The sequence below is a fragment of the Epinephelus fuscoguttatus genome, linkage group LG14, assembly GCF_011397635.1.
Source record: "Epinephelus fuscoguttatus linkage group LG14, E.fuscoguttatus.final_Chr_v1".
NCBI lineage: Eukaryota > Metazoa > Chordata > Actinopteri > Perciformes > Serranidae > Epinephelus > Epinephelus fuscoguttatus.
In genome coordinates this window covers 33,754,295-33,779,455 of record NC_064765.1, presented here as the reverse complement: position 1 = coordinate 33,779,455, position 25,161 = coordinate 33,754,295, and the positions used below count along the sequence as shown (strand labels likewise).

General features: G+C 40.6%; 2 protein-coding genes across 3 annotated transcripts in view; both read right to left on the bottom strand.

Moving 5' to 3' along the window:
- The window catches only part of kiaa1109 (KIAA1109 ortholog), a 125,482-nt gene extending 100,321 nt beyond the window's left edge, over window positions 1–25,161 (bottom strand). Inside the window, exons 1-12 of the mRNA XM_049595389.1 lie at window positions 25,025–25,161; window positions 18,747–18,882; window positions 16,623–16,739; window positions 13,491–13,569; window positions 13,331–13,395; window positions 11,086–11,260; window positions 10,547–10,628; window positions 10,232–10,425; window positions 8,353–8,432; window positions 2,992–3,142; window positions 2,413–2,569; window positions 1,899–1,977 (exon numbers count right to left, since the gene is read on the bottom strand). Coding sequence (XP_049451346.1) covers window positions 1,899–1,977; window positions 2,413–2,569; window positions 2,992–3,142; window positions 8,353–8,432; window positions 10,232–10,425; window positions 10,547–10,628; window positions 11,086–11,260; window positions 13,331–13,395; window positions 13,491–13,569; window positions 16,623–16,739; window positions 18,747–18,852 — 1,285 coding nt within the window. The 5' untranslated portion in view covers window positions 18,853–18,882; window positions 25,025–25,161. The remainder of the gene's footprint in view (window positions 1–1,898; window positions 1,978–2,412; window positions 2,570–2,991; window positions 3,143–8,352; window positions 8,433–10,231; window positions 10,426–10,546; window positions 10,629–11,085; window positions 11,261–13,330; window positions 13,396–13,490; window positions 13,570–16,622; window positions 16,740–18,746; window positions 18,883–25,024) is intronic.
- LOC125900404 (E3 SUMO-protein ligase ZBED1-like) lies at window positions 4,619–8,260 on the bottom strand. Of its 2 annotated transcripts, none has more exons than XM_049595381.1 (3): window positions 5,727–8,260; window positions 5,184–5,477; window positions 4,619–5,010 (listed from the first exon to the last, which is right to left on the bottom strand). In XM_049595381.1, exons 1-3 carry the CDS (start codon window positions 6,561–6,563, stop codon window positions 4,975–4,977), a joined length of 1,167 nt encoding a protein of 388 aa, XP_049451338.1. In that variant the 5' UTR covers window positions 6,564–8,260; the 3' UTR covers window positions 4,619–4,974. The 2 variants fall into 2 exon arrangements, with proteins under 2 accessions (XP_049451338.1, XP_049451339.1); XM_049595382.1 differs by having other exon boundaries at window positions 4,619–5,006.

Genomic DNA, 25,161 nt, shown 5'->3' with positions numbered 1-25,161 from the left:
AACCATTTTTCCCACTGAAATTGGCTGCCGCGGGTACCCGGCAAAATCGGTGCGCTATTTTCTTCAGAGGGTTGGTCTGGAGCCCAAACAGCTGAAAGAAGCCACAAGGGACATTGCCTCGGCAGCCGAGACCAGCTCAAGATGGCTGTGGTTGAAAAGAGCCCACAGTTGGAACCCCTCTGCAGGTGAAAGCTAACCAGTCTTCGCTGCCCCACTCAGACGAGGTTTACAGGTTAAGGGGCGAAACACCTGTGAACCTGAGCAACCTGCTGACGCTGCAAAGGGGCTCCCAACATTGTGGATGCTCCAGGGGACACCATCATGGAAGAAACCTGCATTTAAGTTTGTGTAGTTCCTGCAGTTGCAGCTTGAAGCAAAGCATCTTTGATGTTTACTTCACCATACTGAATTAATTAGTATGATCATTTTACCTGCAGGATGCACTGATCTGATTGATTTATTTAAATGTGAAATGTAAAAACACAACAACGTTGCTCTCCCTCGTCACATTGCCCCTGGTATAATAATACTAATAATACTTTTTTTTTCTTTACACAGTTCTATGGAGATTTTAACTATTTAAGGGCCGCAGAACCACAGGTAGAAAAAAAAATAGACAAATAGCCGTGAGCAGCAGGGTGCCTGCCAAGGTAAGTGCAGCTTTAGTGGTCAGCATAGCACCAGTTGACTATAATGGATGCACTCTGCTGTGGGCATGCTGCCGCTGACATCTTGCATCGTGTCCGTGCCCAGTGAATTTTGGCTGTCAGCCTAAATGATACACGCTCTAGCCAGTGAGCTACCGAGGTGCCCCAGTCTTGGTTTTAAATTTGACTCAACCCCCTCTGATCTGAGAACAGATCTCTGCTTCACCTAGGTTTTCCTGACTATGGCTAAACTAGGATCCTGACCTATATGTGCAAATTTAGCCCTCTGAGCAACCTGATTACTATGGGAAATACTGGTTTTGAATTCTAAAACTTTTTTTGCATCAAAAATACACAACTTTTTTCGTTTTGATTTATTACTAAAACACTCCTCAGTTCTGCTGATTCCTTGTGGAAAACAGTTCTTTATTAGCTGTGACATAACACACCTGGTTAACAGGGAGTGGGCATTTTGTTTTGGTAACATGGAGCAACATTATCATATATTTGGAGTCATGTTTCTGTCCACCTGATGAATGTTAGTCCAATATTCACTCTCTTTTAGCTCTGTTTTGGTCTCCTCCAACTAATGAGGGCAATATATGTCTTGTTAGCTGATAAATGCTCCGATATGTTCACCAGCTAGTCTCTAATTATGTCTGTATGCTATTTGGTGCTGAGCAGGTGGTGTACAGTGTTTTTATAGAGCTTTTTAACTGGCTGCCTACTGTCTCATTTTTCACAGCCAGGAATTTCACACTGAGACTGGTGTTTGCTACGATCTCAAAAGACTCAGCAGCAGGCCTAAACAATATCTGAATTATGATTTAATAAATAAGAAAATCTGAAAAAAAAAACTGCAAAATTTGATCTTTCATAGAAAATAGAAATCATCTAAATTTGTTTACCAGAATGAATTGGGTTTTTTATATTTCCAAAGAAAATATAAATGTCAAATAAAAAAAGATCCAAAGTTGCTATGAGCAGCTTGAAGAATCTTCAGTTTTCGTTGTACAACACTTTATGACATCCTGAAGTATAGGTTCACTTTGACATTTGATAAAGCTGCTTATCGTGTCTGTTGTTCAGCCATTAGTCAGTGAACAGATCATAACGAAATGATGGAAAACTGTTGGAGTTGACAAGTGCTTCTATATGAGATTTGTCCGTGAGCCAGTGGGACATCTGCTGTGGCAACTGAGCCAAGTGCTGGCATTTTAGGAGACTTTTTTTCCGGAAACACACACTTACCATTCTCTCCCACAGTCATGGGGATGTTGACTTCCAGGTAGGAGCCTGCACCTACATTCACATGGATGGCATTGGTTTCCTAGTAACAGGGATGAAGACAGAGCATGGGGGAGAGAGAGAGAGCAAACAGAACCGTCACAAAAGCTGTCAAATAATTAAAGAGAGAGCTTTACTGCCGAAAGAATAAAAGAGAGTCACATAATGTGAACTGAAATATGTTCAAAAGAGGTAATAACATGACAATCTTCCCTGACTCTAGCCATTTTATGTTTTTATTCAACATGCATTTATGTTGATGTTTAGTATGCACTTCACATACTCAGCTTTGTGAAAATCCCTGCACTGCTCCAGGATGAAAATTTGAAAAAGCATAAAACATGAACCAATATCGATAGCTAAAACATGATGAGGCACAAAGACAAAGACGAGAGGAGAAGCAGGGAGAGGGCGAGATCACAGAGGTTGGTAAGAAATAAAGGAGAGAGAGGAGAAAGCACATAAGAGCAAGAGTCACCCTGTTTTTGGTAAAGAGCAGATCGATGGTGGCGTCAGCGATGATGTTCATGCGGAGCTCGAAGGCCTGGATCTGCCTGGGTTTTCCCGGCTGAGCGACCTCGGTCACTTTCATGTCCTGGTAGTCAGCCGGCAGGAAGAACTTCCACAGACAGTCCCTGAGAGAGGGAAGAGCTCACGTGAATGCAACACTGAATCTGTAAACCCCAACTCTAAAGTCTCATTCTCACTTGACTAAAACACAGTTATTGTGCAACTATTACATTGTATTTGTCTTGCTGTACTGTTTCACTATATGCAAAAGAAATAAGACCAGAGCTATGTTTTACGAATTTAAGGAGAACTTCTATATTTCTCAACCTGGACCTCTTTTTTCCCGTGTTTTTGTGTAAAAGTGACATTCAACAATTTTTGCAATTGGTCCAGTATTCTTCTCACATCTATACCAGTTTTGTCAATTAATTTAATTTTTTAATGTAATATGCACCAAACTGTGCTCAGACTTTCAAGAGATTTCTTGTTGAAATTCTAAAAAAAAAGAAAAGAAGATTTTGTGTGTCTGTGCATGATCATTAATCACCTCTGACGATCTGCCCAGGGGCCGTAGTTGAAGTCGGTTCCTTTTCCACAGACAATATCTAGACCCCAACATGGAGGCAGGTCCTGAAGCTTATCGCCCTCACTGCATGTCTCTGCCTCCTCCCCACCCTCCTGCTCCACAGGCACCAAACCTGCACACACACCAAAACACACACAGACAGATTTAGGTTGGGCTGCATCAACAACAACTGATTAGTCCTAATCTTAGCAAAAATAGGTTTACAATGAGTGAATCCAGATTTAAAATTAAGCAGAGCACTGTTGCACAATTAAAATCGAATCTCCCTTTATTTAATCCAAGTTTATTGATGTAAACCAACATTAAACAGAGAATCCAGCAGCTGTCTCCCCTGTTAGAGAGAAGAGACATACTAGTTCTTCAGATTTGCTATTGCCCTCGACACTCCGCTGACAAGCAGACAGTGGAGCCAAACAGGTCCGTATCTGCCCTTTGGAAACTTTTGGAGGAATACAATCTCAGGCTGCCAGGAGTTGGAGCATTGGTTTTACAGCTGCATTTCTTTCACTGCCACATTTGACAGTTGATCCAATCTTTCAGTTTTGAAAAATTCGAGAGCATCATAAAACTCAATTGAGTTGAGTCTGTCCCTTAACTTTCTTCAAGGAACTTGATTTATTTTTGCTTAATCCATCTCAAAAAGGCAACAAATTTAAAAGCAAAACCTCCTCAAGTGTAAGCTCAAAGTTAATAACAGATCACATTTTAAGCTGAAGTTTAAAGTGTTGGTGCAACAAAATTTAATTTCATCTCAGATTTAGAGTAAAAATGACATTTCAAGAGGTTTATGTTTAATCGTTTTTAGTTTTAAAGTTGATGCAACATGATTTAAAGTTACGATTTAATCTCATACATTTTAACCAATGTATTTTCAAAACTTTCTTTAACTTTTCCATGTTTTACCCTGTTTCCATGACTATCTAAGAAGTTTGAAATAGGAAGGGAGGTCATTGGATGCAGAAATGTATTGGTTGCGTGTGAATTGAAGTTGTCTTGCAGCTACATCAATGCTTGCCATGCTGGTAGAGGTGGTACCATTATCTGGCCTGCCTACAGTAGGCATGAAATATGTGCACAACCTGGTAGTCTATAGGGCTTTGACTTTTGGCCAAAAATCATATTCGAAGTTCGTTTGTTTATTAATATTAATATTCAAATATATTTGAATATTTATTAATAGTATTTTGACCATCAAATGCCTTCAGTAAGACCTATATTGGTATCAAACTTAAGTTGTATATGTTCTGTCCACCAGAGGGCAGTGTATCAATGTCAATAGGCAGGCAATGATATTTTCAGAAGAAAAACACTCAACGACTGTTTTTTTTTTTTTTTTTTTTATTGAAAGTCAGACCTGGGTTTTATCCACTGTTCTTATCAAAAAATCAATAAATAAAAAATAAGCCAGTCAGGCTAAGTACTGAAAAGACAAAATAAATAAAAGTAGGCCCTATTTGGTAGACCTATTCAAAACGAGCACATCCTACCAGCGATTAGCGATCTGACAGCAATTACCAAGAACAAGGCACTTTGAGATGTAAATCGAACACTCGGGATGCATTCTCCAATCCCCATCAATCATGTAGATTAGAACTCTTCGAGATGCAGGGCTATATCTCCAACAATCAAACATGTAGGCCTAGGCTAAATTAGAACTCGCCATTATGGGCTATCTGGCTGGCTACAGTTTATCTGGCTGCAGACTTTTTTAGGTTGTTTGCCAAAAAGACAAGGTGATTCACATTTTCTGGCTCTAGAGAAGAGCGTTGCTTTGTGACTATGTTCCCGGCTGTGGAAAACACTCGTTCCGCCCTCACAGATGTCCCGCATATTGCCAGGTAGCCGCATGCCAGCTGGGCGAGATGGGGTACTTGAGGCTTCTCTCCTTCCACCAGGACAGCGGGTTGCTGTCAGACGGGGGTGGGGGCTCACTGTCGTAGGCCATCATTTCTCTTTGGAGAACATCTTCATTCGGTCTGACTTAAAAAATAAATTAGTTTTTGTTAATGTGTTGTTTAGGCTACGTTTTATAATGCACTTTTTTATATTTCCAATGTAGGGCTATATAGCGAGTTTGAGTTGTTATGAAAGGCACTCGATAATTTAAACGTTTCTGTATTATTTATTATTGATAATAATATCATCATTATTACCTCCTGCCGAGTTTGGTTGCCGACTGGTTCCAAATGAACCAGTCGGTGAAAACGCGGGTCGAGGTAGCTGGCTGTGTTCAGTAGGAAGAATGCATCTTTGTCTGGGCCATATTGTGCCTTCAGATCAGTTGACATCATTGTTTTCATCTCTTTCAGTCCTGCCGGGTCATCGGTGGAGGGATTGAGTTGTGTCAGAAGTACATACTGCAGGGGGAGTACCGCTGATGCTGTTGGGTAGTTTTCTGTTGACAGCGCCTGGGTGGCTACTTTGAACGGCTTCAGCACATCTTTCACCTGCAGGACAAATACACAATTAATAACAAACTTATCCTAGCGCCACTAACGTTAGATAGCTAACGTTAGCTAACATGCTATACTACTAACTAGTAAGCGCAGTTAGGCTATGTGCCACTCGACGTTACACAAAACACAAACTTAGCTTAACGTTAACTAGGCTTATACGCTACTACGTTTGCAAACGGTAATGTTAACATTAGGGACATAATATTATTAGACCCAACATAATTAGCCAACGTTACTGACCTTCTCCATCAGGGTCCACTCTACACTGCTGAGCTCCAGACGGCTGAGTTTCTTCTCCATTATCACCGCTGCAACAGCGGCTTGTTGATCAGCTGCCCGACAGATCATATCGTACGTACTGTTCCAGCGGGTGGGGCAGTCGTTGATGAGCTGGACTGGTTTGAGACCAAGGAGTTTCTGCTTGGACTCAAGGAGGTAGCTGTCTGTAGGGGAGTGCTTGAAATGCTGAGTGGCAGCCTTCAGGTGACTAACTGTTGTTGCAACGGAACGCTCTGCAAGCCCTTTTCTCGTTGCCAAGTTAATTGTGTGAGCCATGCACGGGATATCCGTGATCCCCAAGTACCTCTCTACAGCGTTGACATAGTTGGTCGCATTGTCTGTTGTGATGGCAAGCACAGACTCCCACTCAACGTGGTAGTCTCGTAGAATACTATCAATGCATGTGGAGACATTCGCTGCTGTGTGAGCGGTTTGAAGCTCAGACGTGTCCAGGACAACATTTCTCATCTCCCAATCCTCGTCGATGAAATGGGCTGTGACTGTAACATAGGACTCAGTAGCCAAAGAACTCCACCCATCAGTGGTCAGTGCGAGCTTTTCTCCATGCAACATTTCCCTTATGCCACCTTTGGTTGTGTCGAACAGCTTCGTTATTTTACCATTCATGGTCCTGTAGCAGGGGATCTTGAATCTTGGCTCTAGTTCGTGGACGAAAGCTTGAAACCCGCTCCCATATATCACGTTAATTGGCCTCATATCTTCGCAAACGAACCGTGTCAGCAAATCTGTCACTCTGTTTTGACGGGCATACGGGAGGTCTCGTGAAGGAGATAGCATGGAGTCAATTCTGGCCTGCCTCGCCCCTGATCCCTCCCCCTCCTCCTCTTCCAGCTTGCCGGGATGTAGTGTTGACAGGTGGGCTCTCAAGTTGCTGGTTGTCGCGTGGTATGTGAGTTTGGTCCTACATATTTTACATATCACTTTGTCCTTAGTCGTGATTTTTCCCTGTTCCTTTGGGAACCCAAAGTAGCGCCACACGTTGCTTTTCAGATGGTCTGGAGTGTAGTTGCAGGCGTAGTTGTTGTAGGCATTGTCGCGGCCATTGTTCTGGTATGCAAAATAGGTGCAAACCAGGACGCTAACGTCACCTACAGGAGCCCAGATGACCAATAATAGCCTTGCTAATGAGCTCGCAATTCACAACTTCACCAGGTGTGAAAAAGCCTCGGAATCTAAATTGAAAACAACGTTTACAAGCAAACACATTTACAAAAAATAATGCCCATATCAGGTTCAAATATTAAGGACTGCCTAATACTTGTTCAAATATCTTTATTTTTGTAAATATTCGAATTATATTTGAATAACGAAGTTCGGAGTCAAAGCCCTAGTACTCTACTGAGCGGGAATTTGGTTGTCTGAATGCCTTTTTCCCTCTAGCATGGCTGACCAGAGCCGCTTCCCCAGGTTGCCAATGTCAAAAGTTTTGATGCAGAGCCTCAATTTAGCCGGGCTAGGATCGGCCTCTCTCTCTTCAGCAATGAATCATGATTCTGATTCGAAATCCATACTTTATTTAACACACAATTCCCAGGAAATTTGCTGATAAGCAAACTGCTTGCCCTTGCTAGCTTGACTTGCTCATTACACAATTCTGTCACCAGCAAGATGCATAAGCCAATGTGTATTAAATGATACTAGTGACATTTCAGCGGTCACACCTTGCAACCATAGACTGTACAGAAGGATGGACGACATGCCAGCTCCCCAAAAGTGAAGCCAAAATATCTCAATCACCCCCTGGTGGCTGGCTGCAGTATAAAATCATAAAGCCCACCCTCCCCGTGTAAGCGGATGGGACACAGCTATTTAATGCTATAAAACAGTGATTTTACAACATGATTGAGAACTGTGTGAGTCAATCGGGTTTGCATTCAGTGGTGCTGCTCGTGATTGGTCAGACGGGTGTACGGGCGGGAAATTTGACACCGCTGGCTCTGAATGATGTCACCAGAGCAAGATGGAAATGGCCATAACTGGGATATTTTAGTTTCACTTCTGTACAGTTGAGGTGAGAGGAGACACGCCGTCCATCTATATATACAGTCTATGCTCACAACACTAGATATTAAGTAAGTAATACAGGGAACGTATTTCAAGTAATGTTTGACTCGTTTCAGGATTATCATGAACATACTGTGAATTCAAAACGTTTGCAAAACATTCTGTCCAAACCATTTCCAGTTTTTCTAATTGCATAACTTTTCCAGGAATTTCATGACCATGGGAACAGTGTAATCTGGTTTAAAATTTAATCCTTGTTGGTATAACCCAGTCTTAAAGCCTTAGATGACTCTGACATTAAATATGAAACACAAATACAGATGTGTACGAAAAGCCAATCAAAACTATTTTAATACAGCTCCTTCATAATCATCTAGCAAACATTCTCATATTTTTCTGCTGCACTGATGTTAGATAGCAAAACACAGTATGTTCCAAATTCCGGGCAATTCTGAAAGTTACCTCAAAGAAAAGACAGTTTCCCAGTAGATTTTTTTTTTTGCATTGTTTTAAGTTTGTTTGTTACCATTTTCAGATTTTGTGTGTATGTGCATGAGCATACCGGGTTCATCCTGGTAATAGTAGATGTCAACATCGTTGGACTGCATGACCACAAAGCCTTCACCCATCAGTCTGGGAGGTCTAGATAAGAAATCCACAAGGTCACAGGTTAAAGACACAGCACAGATTTCATGCAGAGGTTAGAATTAATTATAAGTCGGGTCACAGCAGGTTAGCAGGAACCTAAAAGGTACCAAAGCATGAATTAAATATTCAGTCCACACTGAAGCTGGACTCTGGCATGAAGACTCTTTCAATTTTATAAATGCAGTGGCGTTCCTCTTGCATATTTTTGCTTCATCTCACTGGAAGATCCAATAAAGCTTTAAGACACTTCAAGGACTGTTGGAGGTTGAAATCACTGATGGCTTTTTCCAAAGGCTACAGCTGCCAAGTTTATATTGAGAGTGACTCCTTAATCACAGAGGGTAAATGCAATTTGACTCTCTGTGTCGTTTCACTTAACTAAAGTGCCGATAATGGTTTATGGTATCTCTGCTTTTAATGCAATACAGTTAAAACTGTTATGTAAAAAATAACAGCGGAGAAAAGGCCATGTCTTATTCAAACATTCTGCCAACATCTTTGGTAATAAAGCAATACTTAACCCCTCCAATGATCGTTTGTATATCAATTAAACACCTCATGTTACATTCAATTTGTGAAAAAAACTTTGAAGAAAGAAGAATCCAAAAAACTATTCTTCTAAATATTCTTCATGAATTGTAGTAAAGGGAGCTGTGTTTAAGAACCAGCAGCAATGAAAGCCAGGTTCTCGGGCGGGAGTAGCTCAGTCCATAGGGACTTGGGTTGGGAACCGGAGGGTCGCCTGTTCAAGTCCCGTCCAGACCAAATATGGATCGTGGACTGGCAGATGGAGAGGTGTCAGTTCACTTCCCGGGCACTGTTGAGGTGCCCTTGAGCAACGTACCGAACCCCTGCAACCGCTCAGCTCACCTCATTGTAGCCGCGAGACCGGCAAAAGCACGTGAACACACATGTACGTGGTGCCCATGTGTCATGGTCTCGCGTGAGCGCGCTGTGGAGGCATCCAAGAAAAACAAAGTTTTCTTCACGAATTTTACATAACACTGAGTGAGTTACTGACATGAATATGGTCATTTGGAAGATGAAGCATTGCTTTACAATTATCAACTGTCCAATTCAGATATAAACTTCCTGATCTATAGTCTATATCCAATAGCTTAGCGCTTTCCAAAGGCTGCAGCTCCTGTACTCATCAAACTAAAAGTGGAGTCTTCTAATGAGAGCAGTAAAAAGTACTTGAATGTTTTGAGCAAAAAAATCATGAATACAAATCAAACTATTTATTTGTAATTTACTTTTTACATTTGTGGCACAAAACACTAATCTTTATTATAATATTATTATACTACAATTTTTATACAAGTAGAGGAATATAGAGCGAGTCCTCTGTCTGTGTTTAAGATTCCACACCATACATTCCACGGCGCAGGATAAATAGGAAGAAACAAAGGGAGAGCGGTGCACAGAATTATCCATTTCGAACTGTATAATGATCTCATTTTCTGCAGTAATATGGTACGCTTCAAAAATGAGTGGCAAAGGATATTTTGAAGTTATTATTCTTCAGGCAAGAGCATTATCTCTAAATAGGTTTAATACTGACAACAACGTAAGTTGAAAGATGATGTTTACGAGTTTCAGAAATTGTTTTGAATAAATAAATACCAAATCTTCATAGTCTGTTACATTATTCAATCCAATATGAATTCCACCCTTGGATTCAAACAGCAATGCTTCTTTTACCACCAGCTGATTTCACAGCAACTCTCACATTAATATTAAAAATAAGTCAATAAGCAATGTTTCCTCATCAGTAAGTGAGCTGGACTTACTCATCATTCTGCATGCCAAGGTAGCGCGGACTGGGAACCAGCATGACGCGCACATTCTCCAGGGAGCCTTTGACGATGTGCATGTACTGGTCCAGGTGGCTGGATGGAGGCTTGGTGGCGTACGTCAGAAAGGCATCCTCAAAGTTCACACACAGAGTTTGGGGGAGGTAGTGGTTCCCAAAAGCCAAACGACCCTACAAGAGAACAACACACACGCAATAAAGAAACAAGGCCTCAAAACCTTAAAGCTGCTGCCTCTCTTAGACCCCTGACCAAAGTCCAAACAATTTTTTGTTGAATTTGTGAGGTACTTACAGTGCTGATGTTAACTTTGATGACAGGAATAAGGGAGCGCCAAGATGATGTGTGGTCTGGACTTTCTGCTTTGATGTTGACACTAAGAGGGACCAGAAGACATTCAGTCTTACAACAATTTAAAAGTGCTACATTTCCAGTCAGCACAATTAATTTGGCTGTCAGTGGGAAATGACAACAGCTCTCCTCTGTGCCGACACTTCAAATGCATTTGGTGATAACAGAGGAGCATTCATGCAGCTTTTTCAGACGGCTTGTCATCAAATCTCCATTCATCAATCATCTCTGATGGGAAATTGCTGATTCCTGCTTTTTTGTGACGGACTGTTTACCACTTCAATTTGTGAATTATTTATTAAAAAATAGGCATCATTCTACGGTAAGACAGCTTAAAAAGCTAGATACTGTAAGTACTTATTCAAACAAAAGTTTTACTTCTACTTAACTTTAAAAAAAAAAAATGTTGAAGTTTAATTTTCCCCAAAACAGCCCTAACACTGAATATGTGGAGAAGCTGTTAGCTGAGGCCTTGGTCGTACCTCTCTAGGGTCTTGTTCCTGTCCTCCCGTCCCCTCTCCTCATCTTTTTTGGGTGTTATGAGTGTGGGGTCCAGTCCGAAGGTCTCCTGCAGTCGGGCGTAGAGGTCAGTGCGGTTGTAGACGTGAAACTCAAAGCCGTTAACTGTCACGTAAAGCCTGGTCTCTGCCTTGGGGTCTGGTAAAGAGAGAGAAAGCAAACTCAGAACTTATGTTGACATTTTCCTTCCATAACTGGTCATTTAAGGTTATACTATAAAGGTGTGTCATAATACTTTTGCTGGACAATATACTGTCTCAGAAACTGTGAGAAACAATGTTATTGTCATTCTGAAACAATTTTATGTCACCGATATACACAAAAGAATATATAAAACTATAGTATCTTCATAGGTGTAGCTCAAATCGCCCAGTTTGAGACTTAAAGTAGTGTTTTACAGCTGGAAAAATGGTCTATTCATAAAACTGGGCTGTCAACAGCAGAAAGGCATCAAAACTTTTGAAATTGGTGATGCATGACCAGAGAAAACAGAGGAAAAGGACTGTGGCTTTTTTGCCCAAGCGGTAGAAAACCTACAACTACCAGAGTCCACTGCACGACATCAGACCGCTCATGCTGGTAGGTGACGTAATGCAAACTCATTTGTTTGACACAATAGGCTCGTTTGAGATGAACTGCGCCTCGCCTGGAAAGTAGACGAGAGCAGGCGGCCGCAGCGGGGGCGGTGACAAAAAGCCGCAGTGAAGTCGGACAATTTCACGACAGTTTCCAGCAGCCTTCAGTCTGTACAGGAAGTCACAGACACACTTACATCCTGTCTGGAATGATGTCAGTTCATTAAAAAAGTGATCAGACCCATTTATCAGTTTGTTTTCACCATCAGTCACACAACATGTTTTCTGTTCACAGAATAAACCTTCAGGTCAGACAAATAGAATCTTAATCTCTAGAATTCAACAAAAATGAGTAGTTTATCTAAAACGTCATCTTGTTGAGTCGACATCTGAACCAATCAGCTGTTAGATCAGGTGAGAGCCAGGCGGTGCAGTCGGTGGAGAGCAACTGCAGCGCCTGGCTCTAAAAACTGCGGCCGCCTCGCTCTCGCGGCTTTATTGCCGTCCACTTTGTAATACGCAAGTCGGGATGAAGTCGGACACAAAACTAACCGGCATGCATTGTGCGCCGATCGCCGGTGATCGAATCTGCGCAGCACTGGCTCATCTCAAACGAAACTAATGACAGCCGACTGGCAACAAACGATCTAGCATTATGGTTAAAAAGTAAGCTAAAACATATTTCTGAAAACATTTGAGGCAATAAATAAGCAACTCAACAGAATATTGGTTTATATTTGATCAGCACAGCCTAGTTTTACAGTTTGATTTCAGTTTTTTTGGCCTCCATTTTCACCGTAAAGGAAACAGTAAAGTTGCACAAATTGATAGCAGAGTCTCGCTACCCTATCGAAAAATGATTACCAACAGGGGTAAGTGTACTATAAGAATATGGGGAGCGTATTTTGATACTTCATTGTAAGATCTTTATTTAAGATTTCAGGGGTAGCCCATTTCGACAGACCAATATCCCCTATCCAATAATCCTTCTACTGTAGAATAATTTTGGACTACACCACTACTTAAGCAATATATACTGTAAAATAGCGCTTAGTAGTACATCCTGATAGGTAGCACATATCGACGGGACATGGAGCCATGTAGTTTGCTGGTGGATTTACAAAGTGGAGGATGAAGTTGTTGGCGGGTAAAACTACAAAAAACTGACTTTTGGGCTTGTTGCCAGAGGTTAGCAAGCTTACGACTATCAGGAATATGGCTCTTCCACTCCAAAATTGCAACTGCAGGCTACCAGTAACCTACACTGTGTTGTCTTTGATTTGTTGTTTTATTTTTCTTTAGATTCGCTCAAGCAGACAGGGGTGGAGAGAGATTTTTAAAAAATGTATGTAAACAAACACACATGTAAACACAACAGGCAATATCAAGGTCAGCAAAATGATCAAAATCATTTCCATATATTGTACGATAAGTCAATAATGTGATTATTTTGACAGGCCTAATATTACAATATTATATATATGAGACTATAAATTAATCTGATGATCAAACTAGGCCTTCACAGTTAAAAGAAATGACTTCAAGTACATGGAAAGCTCATTTAAGCTGCATCAATCAAAGTAACAGGCTAATTAAATTACGCTTCCCTATGAATAAATATCACATTACTTACCATGCTGTTTCTGTTTTGGGTTATACATTTTCCACCACCGAAATATGAGGAAGCCATCCTGTATCCTGTTACACAAAGGAAAAATAATCAATCAGTAAGCAAGCTATAAGATTATAGAGGAGGAGATGAGAAGCAAACAGTGCAGCACAGGTCAGATTACCTGATAGACATGTCTTGGTTGATGTAGTAGACATCTCTGAACATGACTTTTCCCGACAGCACAGAGAAGGAGAAAGAGCCTGTGGACGGGTCAGACACCAAAGATCAAATAAAATATATCCATAGACTTAACAGTGCAGTACAGTTGTATGATTACAAACTGCAATAGCAAGTGTAAGCCAAATTTGAATTTGATGACAGTGGTGAGACTTCAAGCCAACAAACCAGCTAATTAAAATGTTGAACAAAGATGCAATTAGATGCTTGTGTGAGCGCTGGTGAAAACAAAAACAGTCTGGCTGTCGCTGCGATATTTAATCACCTTGTTTCTCTTCTCAATTGAGGAAAAATAATCTTAATTAGGATCTAACTGTACAACAAGTAGGTCAGAGTCTGTCGCTGAGGAAGACTCAACATCATCTTTTCATTATTAATCTTTTTTGGCTCATAAGATGTCTTTCTCTGCTTCGAGTGGTTTAACTGTGACCATCTCAGCTGACACTTCCTCATGTTTGGAGTACTTCTGACTTGTTTCTCTGTCTGGCTGAAGACAGAATGTGTAACTCAGTTCCTCTCGGTAGGAGGCTTGTTTGGGTCAGTGTCTTCCTCTCAGTCTACGCAAGAACTTTTACTCAACTCAGGCCTGGCAATGACACACATACCTTCAAGCACGTTCAAACCTGCACAACAGATTACAGTGTCTAAAAAGTCAACTCAAAACTGTGCTGATTGTTATGAAGGCTTTGCTCTTCTTCTGTTTATTCCAAGCTTTTGTGCCCTAATGTGTTGTTGTTGTTTTTTTGTAAGTGCCTTCCCTAGTAAGAGAAACAATGACCTATTACGCTTTTCCTTATTTTTTGTCCATATAATGTTAATATGGCAGATGTTTATGTTAAATATGTAGCCAAAGTTTCAAATAATGAGGTCAACGTATATAAAAGTAATCTGTGTGAGTAAAAACCTCAAGTTTCAGATCCATTTGAATACTTTGTTTCCAATGTTTTTGTCTACTTTCAAGACAAGCGGACATCAGCTTGTGACATTTTTCTTTGTGTAGTCATCTCCAGGCAAGCTACTGCAAGTATTAACATGACTACAATGCTACATGCTAACATCAGAAAAACATGTCATCTTATTTGCCAATGTCATTAATTCATTCCTGTTTTCAGATCATATTCCTGCTGGAACATGTCTGGTTGTGAAGATGTTGGTTCCATTTTTCATGGTGGAAAGTGCTGATATACTCCATTACAGTCATTCCCAGCTTGCAAGTACACTGCTACATTTAGCTTCATGCTAACATCGGGAAAAATGTAATCTTATTTGCGGATGTTGTTAATTTTTTCCTGGTTTCAGATCCTATTGCTGTTGGAACATGACCATTTGTGAAGATTTTATGTTTGATTATTCACAGTAGAAAGTGCCGCTATTCTCCGTTACAGTCATTCCTAGGCTGCAAGTACACTGTTACATGTAGCTGCATACTAGTGTCAGGGAAACATGCAAAGTTAGTAATTTCTCCCCAATTTCAGAACATATTCCTGCTGGAACATGTCCGGTTGTGAAGATATTGGTTCAGTTTTTCCTAGTAGAAAGTACTGCTATACTCCGTCACAGTCATTCCACACCTGAAAGTACAATGCTACATGTAGCTGCATGCTAATGCACAGATTCCGGATCATATTCTTGCTGGAACATTATCTATAATTTTTTACGGCAGAAAGTACTGCTAATCTCCATTACAGTCATTCCCTGGCTGTGATAACAGTGCAAAGATATGACAGACCCGGAAACACTGACCAATCAGAGCAGACTGTTTTTTTTCAGGAGGTGGGGGGGCTTAAAGAGACAAGCGCTAAAACAAAGCCTTACAGACGGAAGACCAATTAGGCCCCGAGGTGCGCAGCTAAGTGGCCACTTCCAGTACTGCAGCGAAAAAAATCCCTTGCAGCCCAAAAAGCATTTTCCCATAGACCACAATTATAAAATAGATGTCTGTAAAACTGTTGACAGGACACCTTGAACTGCAAACAAGGTCAATTATGACTTTATTTTATGAGTTTTTGATCCATGGAGGTTTAATATTTGTAAAACTTTCCTTGAGCTGAGGAAAGCAATTTGAAAAAATCTGCAAGGTCCTCACAATGGAAAGTTTATGAGCCGCATGGGAGCTTGTGGGCGGGGCCAGAGAGAGAAACACTACTGTGCATATTGAGTGGGCTGCATACCCCTGAAGTAAACCTGGAAGCTAGAAAGGTTTTAGCGTGTGCACAGGGCAAGCACCTACATTGGACTGAATAGGGCCCACTTTGGGGTCCAGTATCTAGATCATATATTACATCCATGGGGTGAATACAGGTGTTCCAGCACAGACAGTATGAGGACAATAAAGTGTTTTCTGAACATTAAAGCAAGTAAACATGTCCTAGTAGAAACCCAAAATACAAGTATGAGCCTGTAAATGAGCATAATAGGTCCCCTTTAAGTTTGAGTCTATTTTTTCAAACCCAACAAACTTTTAAAAATAGATTAGGAGGCACACGGGTGACTGCTCACTTTGTAGCAACACATGCTGGCAAAGAGATGTTAACTAAGCCAGGCTGCCATCATTAGATTTTAATGCTGCTTGGTAATTGTCCTTGCACTTCCTATTTACTCACAAGCCAGTTAGCTGCACATTTCTGTCAACATACTTTGCTATAAATTTGTCAATTTACTGATAAAATGTTCAATGTGAATGCATGTCATTACAAAGTACTTCACTATTTTTTTGGGAGTGTACAATACACAGGGATGTATTGCAGAGCAGACGCACCTGACAAGGTCTACTCTTTAGTAAAGACATGAATGTTTTTGGAAGAAACTAATCACTTGCTAAAAAATTATTGCAGAGTTACACTTAAATTGATGGCCTCAAGGTGCTTTCTAAATGAACCTCTGTGTCTTTTATGTAGAGAAATTCAATCTGGTGTTGGTTGCAGTTTGCTGTTCAGACTCAATGGAGATAATCACAGAGAGAAGCCGGCTCATCATGAAATATTCAGCAGACTGAGTTAACGCCTTGAACTGAGCGCTTTGGCAGCATTCCTGTTCCCTATTCATCAGTGTGTGACAGAGCTCCTGATGAACACACCAATATGAATGTAGCCATCCTTGTAGAGTCTGTTGATGATGAGGGTGAGGATGAGGCCAATGTTGCGGGAGTTGTAATAAGTTAAATAGATGATCCATCCACAGGACAGAATGGTGGCTGGAGGACAAAAACACAACATGGTCAGATTTGTTAATACAAGGAATAACACACGACACAAAACAACATTTTTCCGATGCTTGGAATAGTTTGTTTGCATCAATGGCGTTTGTGAACCAAACAGTAAAGCAGGCTTGTACTTTCAAATATGATCACTGATGCTAATTTGGCCTCTTTTAAGTCAAACTCTTAAAATATACATATATATATGTTAATTATGTTGTTGTTTATAAGGTAAAAAACTGTGATTGGTCTTTGAATACAATGTGCCAGATGCTACTCTTCCAAATATGACGCACAGAGAAATTACTGCAACATTACAGCAGTAGTAGTCACACCAGTAACTTGATTTGGAAACCTTTTAAAAATTCCACCTGAAAATGTGTTCACCTGGAATTCATGTAGTAAGCTAGTTATTCTTTCATATCTGGGCTGACAGCTGGGTTTTAATGCTGCACTTAAGGTTTTGTTTGATTTTTTTTCCCCTCGTACAAAGAAGATAGCAGCTTCATTCTGTCAGCCATTCGATATCTACTGAGACCTGCACCGAGAGCTTGACTGAGTAATAATTGGAAACCATCATTAGTCATGCGTTAATTTAATTAAATCACAATTAAACTATCATACAGTCAGCTGAATAAAGCATTAAAAGCAAAAACTAATTAAGACTTTTGTAGAATGAGATTTTAAAACACATTATGTAATATTACACACTTTAATAATATTTTATATCAAGCTCCATGCAACAAACTTAAGTTTATTTAAAGATATACTGTGCAGGATTTTACTAAATAACAAAAAGTATAGGCGCATGCAGAAATAATCCCTCTCAATCATCACTTATAAACCATTACAAGTGCGTGGCAGTGTATTTATCTGCTGAGACTCTGCCTGAATTTTTTTTATTTTCTTCTTATTTTCTGTGACAGGATGTTTATGGGTGTGTTCCCCCACAGCCCTAAAATGCGGTCAGGGCTTTATTAAAAGAAAGGTAGTAACCAGACCTCAAGCAGCTGGCAGCCAAGTGACACAGCGCTGAAAACAAAAGGCAACTTCTGCGAGGTAAAACGCTAAACGAAAGTGAATCTAAGGTTGGCTTTTACTTTTTATTTTGCTGGCGAGCATGTTCACAGACAGTAATCGACAACCCTGCATAGTAAACCTTAACATCATGGCGCATATGTCAAGGGAACTTATCATAAACAAATACTGAAATAATTTTGAATGCCACCATAGCTACAGAATTTGCCAAATGAGCCACTGCTATGGCTTTAATGTTTAACTACATCTTAAATGATGAGTGTGAAGGCCAAAGAGGGTCAATTATATCAGTGTAGCCATCATCATCTCCTATTAAGTGAGAGGAACTGAAATAATATCATCACTCCTCCAAATAGGAAATATTTGTACCTGGCAGGATAACATGTTTGCCAAACTACGTTTAAAGGTATATATGCAGGAATTGTTTGTTAGTGTTTGTTTACAGCCTCGTCAGTGAAAATGAAAGCCAACTCCAGATTCACTTTCGCTCGCTATATTGGCGTTTTTTTGCCACTTCATCTACAACTTTCGCAACTTCCTCTCAGATGGGTCCCAACCTCACCTGCACACTGTGCCCAGGACCATCCCAACCACAGCAAAAAAGGAGGAAAATACAGGCAGAGGACAGTCTCTGCAGATAAATACACTGCCACACACTTCTATTGGGTCATAAGTGATGACTGAAAAAAATTATTTTTGTATAAGTCTATACATCGCTTCTTAGGAAAATCCTACATAGAATATCTTTAATATATGAGGTATAAATCAAAGTACTACATTTTTTCCACATAGTTTAGACCAAAGGAAGTGATAACACATTTTCTATGAGGCTGCTAAGCCACTAAAATGCAACTTGATCCAGTGCTGACAGGTTTGCACTTTACATGTGACAGATAAGTTGAAATTTCAAGAAAAATATCCATTGATGTGCCTGTTTTTCCCACAGTGCAGACACAGACTACTTACCGACAAGGAGCCAGATGAAGTTCGAGTTGTGCTTGTTGAGAAAGTCATCCAGGTCCACGAAGCTGGGGAAAGTGCTTTCATTGTTTTTGGCAACATGCCCGTCCATGGCTACAGACTCTCAGTCGGATACCTAAAACTAGAACAGGCAAATTTTTACTTTACTTCCATGGCACATGCACAAAACAGGATATCCACTGTAGCACCACAGCAAAGAAACCAATTATGATACATTTTACAAGATAATGTATGTTGAAACATTATTAATGCACCAATAGGTGCTGCATAAGTTTTCCAGGAAGAGACAGTTACCTAAAACCTAATTCTTAAATTGAAGTGGTGGTACATGGAATTGTATACCATACAAATAAAAAGACATGAGGGGAAAAAAAATAACACAAATTCAATGTACACCTATTTACCACAGGTGTCAAAAGGATGAAACTGTAAAATGTGATAATGCTATAAAAAAGAATGAAGTCAAATGTTCCAAGTAGAGATGCAAATTTTAAGCTATTTCTATGGCTAACAAAATACCAAGTGCAAGACAAAAACATCTTGTCTGTATGGCCAAGGATGCGTTATATGCATAGATTGTCCAATGTCTCACCATGCTCATGAGAAAATTTCCGTTTTGCAAAGGTAATAGTGCAAGGGAGGAACCTTGTGAAAGACTGGTTAGATGAAGAGCTGTGGGTAAAAGGTGCATTCTTTATTACAAATAAATTTGTATATGGTGCCAACATACCTAAAAAAGGTCAAAGTTACCTTAGCATATAACGGTATCATACAGTTCTTAAATAGTTGTTTAAGAATTAAAATAATTGTAGCCCCCCCCCCCTTCATAAAAGCTGAACATGGGGAACTAACTTGAAATAAATATCTTATCTAGAAAGTTTTGGTGTTAGCTGCCGATTGTTGAAGATATCGGCCATGGAGATGTCTGGCTTATATTGAATATAATGGAACCAGATGGCACAGGGCTGTGGTGCTCAAAGTGTCAAAAAATATTTGAAAAACTCAACAGCAATGTCTCTATCCAGAAATTATGACCCAGTTACACAGAACTTGTATTGAGCAGTTTCATGTAGGAACTATTTTCTTTCAACCAAACTACACCCATCAACCGTATCACCACGCAGAAGGAAACATACATCTATTCATGGACAAAAGTCTTGTGGTCGTGACTGCAACAGATGTCAACATTTTTGGCAGCCTTCTCTGCTGTGCTGTAACATTAGCTAGCTTAGTGGTGTTAAGTGAGCTAGCAGTAGGAATGGGAATCTATAACCAGTTCCAAATTGTCTGATGCTCATAAAGAAAGATGGTGCTGTACAGAGCTGCCTGCACTGTCTGTCAAATGATCATTTGAAGTAAGAGGGGAAACAACAGCAATGAAACATCTTCCTACACAACATGGGCCTAAATTCCAGAAATGCCATGTATTTGACACTCTACTCTCTACTGCTTCCTGACCTAGCAGCATGTCTGTTATCAAAGATAAATATCCTGTCATAATAACAGAAATGTCACTGTCTGCAAACGTTGCTTGAAACATGTCTAGTGTTTCCCCTACTTACAATTGTGTTTCCCCTACGTACCTTGTCCTTTCATTAAACAAACTAAATAGCCTTATGTTATTTATCTTATTTACACAAAAGCATGTCATTTCTGTCTCTACATGGTCCCACGTTTACAATCCTCCTATGCTCTGTGTCCCGCACAGCAGAGTTCGGCCTAGTGCTGCACGATTTGATAAAAATGTGCGATTGCGATTATGGTGGACAATATCGCGATTTGCGATTGCAATTACAATATAATTACAATAAAATATAATAAAGAAATGGTATCATGAGCACGGAACTGTACACACAGCGGAGCGAGCCTGTGTTGCGTTCAGGCATTGTCACGTAAATGACAAATTCCAGCACGCCATAGCACAACACAGCATCATGTCAAGTGGGCCGAACCCGAACAAAATTGCTCAATTTTTCATTTGTTATGGAGTCCATGATTTCCCTGTGACACTTACAAATGTTTGCTTAACTGTGCTTGGATGTTGTTTTATGAGGCTCTGGCGGCTTTCAGTTGTCCCTTTGTCTTTAACGTTACACAGCTTGGCTTTCTCTCGCATGCGATCTTCCTACTTTTCCCTGTGCTGTGCTGTCTCAAATGTTGATACAGATTGGTCGTGTTGCCGCGGGACGTGGTGACTTTAACTTTTATACTTTTACACAGCATGTCTTTCAGGTACAGCGACACTGGACAGAAAGTTGGCTGTGTAAAAGTGTAAAAGTTAAAGTCACCACGTAGCGTCTCAAGTACTGATATAGATTGGTCGTGTTGCCGCGGGACATGGCGACTTTAACTTTTACACTTACACAGCACGTCTTTCTGTTCAACGTCACCGTACCTGAATCCAAAGTATCGCCATGTAACAGACGTTTTTTTCGCCACCAACTCAGGCTGTTCTTGGTCGTGCACGCACCACGATAGCTTGTGGGTGTGATGTCAACAAACTCCACACACTACAGGAGAGGCAGTCACGTTCACAGACACACACGTTAACATTTATTTAGCCTACATTAAATCGCAAATCGCAGCCTTTTATGCGGTTACGTAATCGCACAGTCTGACATCGCGATTGCAATTAGATTAATCGTGCAGCACTAGTTCGGCCCCAATGCGCACACAGACACACAGACACAGGTGAGCACACAAGAGCGCCGCCCGGGCCGTATCTTCCTGACCAACAATTATAACCGAGCTCGTCTATGGAGCAGAGCCTGTGTTGCGTTCAGGCGTTGTCACGTAAATAACAAATGCCAGCACTTGAATAGGCTGTAGCACAACACAGCAGCATGTCAAGTGCAAAGTCAAGGAAAATAAAGAGATCATTTTGGGGTTCTCTTTACGCACAAAGCACGTACCGAAACCATGGCCCAAAAAACCAAGGTACGGGCCGTAACGTGGGCTACCTGTACCATTGCACCCCTACTCAGAAAGTAGAACAGGTCATGCAGCTCCTCCAGTCCGCATGCTGAATTGCTCTTCCATCTGTGTGTGAGTGTGTATCAGTGGTAACTACTGAGAAGCAGGTGGCACCTTGTATGGTAGCCTCGGCCACCAGTGTGTGAATGTTTTTGTGAATGTGACACGTAGTGTAAAAGTGCTTTGAGTGGTCGCAAGACTAGAAAAGCACTATACAAATGCAGTGCTTCTACTATTGATAAGGGAACCGATAAAGAATGAGACTGATGAGCAGAATCGATAATGGCATTGCTATCAATAAAATCTTTTCAGTTCAAATCCCTAGCTAGCAGTAGATGCATCCTTCCTTTTGCATGGTGATACAGCTGGCAGGTGCAGTTTGGTAGACAAAAAAATAGTTCCTACATGAAACTGCTCACAACAAGGTCTGTGGATTTTCTTATGTAACCAGGTCGTAATTTCTGAAAAGTGACATTGCTGTTGAGTTTTTTAAATGTATTATTTTGACACTTTGGGCATCACAAGCTGAGTGACATCTAGTTCCATTACACTGGAAAGAAGGGAGACATCTCTACGGCTGATATCTCCAACACTCAGCAACTCACATCAAAACAATCTAGATTGATAAACAGCACCACAGGTAAGAGGAAAAATATGTATTTACAGTTTTGGAGTGAACTGTACCTTTAAAATAAAGGGCTTGCTATGTGGGACACCACACGTGATCATCATTAGCTATATAAGCGTGCACATGATGAGAACATAGGCTGCATTTGGTGACGTGGACTTTGCTTCTACAGGGGGGATTATTTTATTTTGTTTGTGTGTGGCCAGGCTGGTGGAAGGTTGTTGCACATTAATGGGTTTGTGTGTGTGTGTGTGTGTGTGTGTGTGTGTGTGTGTGTGTGTGTGGCTACAAGTGTATACTGTGATCCCAGTCAGCCCATGCTTAGGAGTCAAAAGCTCGAATACTGTTACGCACAGAGACTCACACAAACACAAATCCTCTAATCTAATCCACCTTAAATGACGTTGGCTGTAAAACCACTGAGATGTAACCAAACCCTGCACTCTCTCTTACAGAAAACACTGTTTCTAGATTTGCCTTTTTTGACAAATATCTTAAGATACAAAATTTGATTTGCTATTAAATTTGACATTCTGAAGATCTGAATCTCATAGGGGACTCGACTAAAGATGCCTGCTGATGCAAACCAATTCTGGCTGATGCATTTGTTTACTACGTCAAACCAGGCAGGAGGCAGATGCTCATTTAGCTGGTCAACTTAACTTCAAAGAAAGAAAGAAGTTTTTGGAATCACAACCACAGTTACTTCACCTAAATGTAACACACTGTATGTATACATAAGTATCTGTGTATCGCTCACTACACTACCTGACTGTGATTCAGTCCATCTGAACAGATCACAGCACAGGTATTCCTGTACAGCAGGTTCATGTTCTGAGTAATCCCCTACATGAGTTATGAGATATGAGCAAAGAGTATGCTGCCATCCCAGAAAGATCAGTGCTGTCAGTGATTCATCACAGGTACCTGAAACCTGAGTGTTTTCACTTTTGGTTTAGGAGTGCTGACTTAAATAAAGTAAGGAGAGGAATTATGTCAGCTACGCAACTGTCTGCCACAGCTGCTTCCACACTTGTTTATGTTAAGGACCCTCCCAACAGATGTTCACATCGGACCAAACACAGCAGCAACAACTAACCTACAAGACTACAGTTTGGGAAAGGAACTGTTTGCAAACCTAACAGGGGTCTGGGAAACATACATCTAAACCAGGGGAAGGCAACCCGTCGCTCTGGAGCCACATGAGACTCTTTAACCACTTTCCATTGGCTCCCTGTTGCTTTGACAAAAAAAAAATCATAAGGAAATGAATAATAGTTTATAATTTATTTAGGCTAGCTATGATTTCCAAATCCAAAAAGGAAAAGTCTCAGAGGAAAATTGAGAATTTAATAGTGCCTGGACAGACTGATTTGTTTGCCTTTACTGCCAAATCTTTAAAGTACCAAATAATCATAAATAGTCCACTGCAGAGGAGGCACTTTGTTGCAAAACATATTAATAATGCTCATTTAAACTTAGTAACAACAGTAATGTTGATAGGCCAATTTAAAATGAATACGCTGTGTTGCCTTCATTATAAGGCTCAGATATGTTTTGCAGCTCCAGTCTGATTTGTTTTTCTTTATTATTATTTATAATCAGAAATGGCTCTTTTGACAGTAAAGGTTGCTGACCCTTGATCTAAACAGCCACTGTGGGATTACTTCTGCTTCTTAATAATACATTAAAAAAAATAGCCAAGCACTGCACAATCACACTTGCTCACAAGACATGTCACAGGTTAACAAACAAGCTTAAATATCAAGACATATAGTGCTGCTGCTGTCATGTTGCTCCATGTTGAAAACAACATAGTAAAACTAAATGGATGCACTAGGATTACCTACATGTGTGTACCAAACCTATCTGGCACATCTGACCCTGCTCAACACGCCAAACTACACTAAAACACCGGCTATGAACTTTAATCTGACCTTGCTTATCAGCAAAATACGCGCCTTTGTGAATATGACCTTTTTGGAGTTAGTGTGGACGGTTATTTGGCACACTCCTGACTCCCAAAGCAACAGTTTTGCCAAATCAAACATTTGATTCAAATCACTTTCGTTTGCGTTGTAGGTGTTGAATGTTGCATAACGTTGAACAAGACAGTGAAGATGACAAGAGAATAGGGAGCAGTATGTGACTGTCTTTTGGCTTTGTTTACATATTTAACTGTTAAAGCTAAGTTATCGTTGGGACGGCTCTCTATCTTCACATAAGGTTGTGTGTTTCGCTAAAGTTACACATGACCAGGCGTGATCCATGGCTGAATTAACTATGCACTTGATTTCAAATATAATTCTGAACACAGACCCATACCTGTCACTAACCACACACCAAGCTAACGTTAGCTAATCCTAGGTCTTTCCTAGGCATTATCCTCAACACAAGCAACACAAGCGAACTGTTCCCTAAAATGTTTCATTTGTTGGCGTTTATAACGTTTATACATCGGACTGCTGACCCACCCGGCGCGGTCAGTCAGCGTCTTTGCTAATGACGTTTTAGCTTGTGGATAATGCAGTTATTAAGCTAACCGCTGCATATCATAACGTTAGCATTGAGGTTAGCTAGCAAGCTAACAACGGCAGGCCGCACCCTTTAACTTCTCCTTTTTCAAACTGTGAAAACAAGTCCCTTGGTTATTGGAACATACCTTAATGTTCTCGATAAAGCATGTGGTTTCATCTTTGCTCCACTTATTCAGGAGTTGCTGTCCTTTTGTCGCGTCCGACATGGGCACAGCTAGCATCCTCTGTTGAATATTTACCTGGCAGACGGCCAGTTTGCATC

Coding starts and splice junctions, on each gene's coding strand:
- LOC125900404 (XM_049595381.1), bottom strand. CDS start 6,563: ATGCTATCTCCTTCACGAGACCTCCCGTATGCCCGTCAAAACAGAGTG. Junction 5,478..5,726: donor AGTGGACCCTGATGGAGAAG/GTCAGTAACGTT, acceptor TTTGTCCTGCAG/GTGAAAGATGTGCTGAAGCC. Junction 5,011..5,183: donor GCAACCAAACTCGGCAGGAG/GTAATAATGATG, acceptor TTATTTTTTAAG/TCAGACCGAATGAAGATGTT.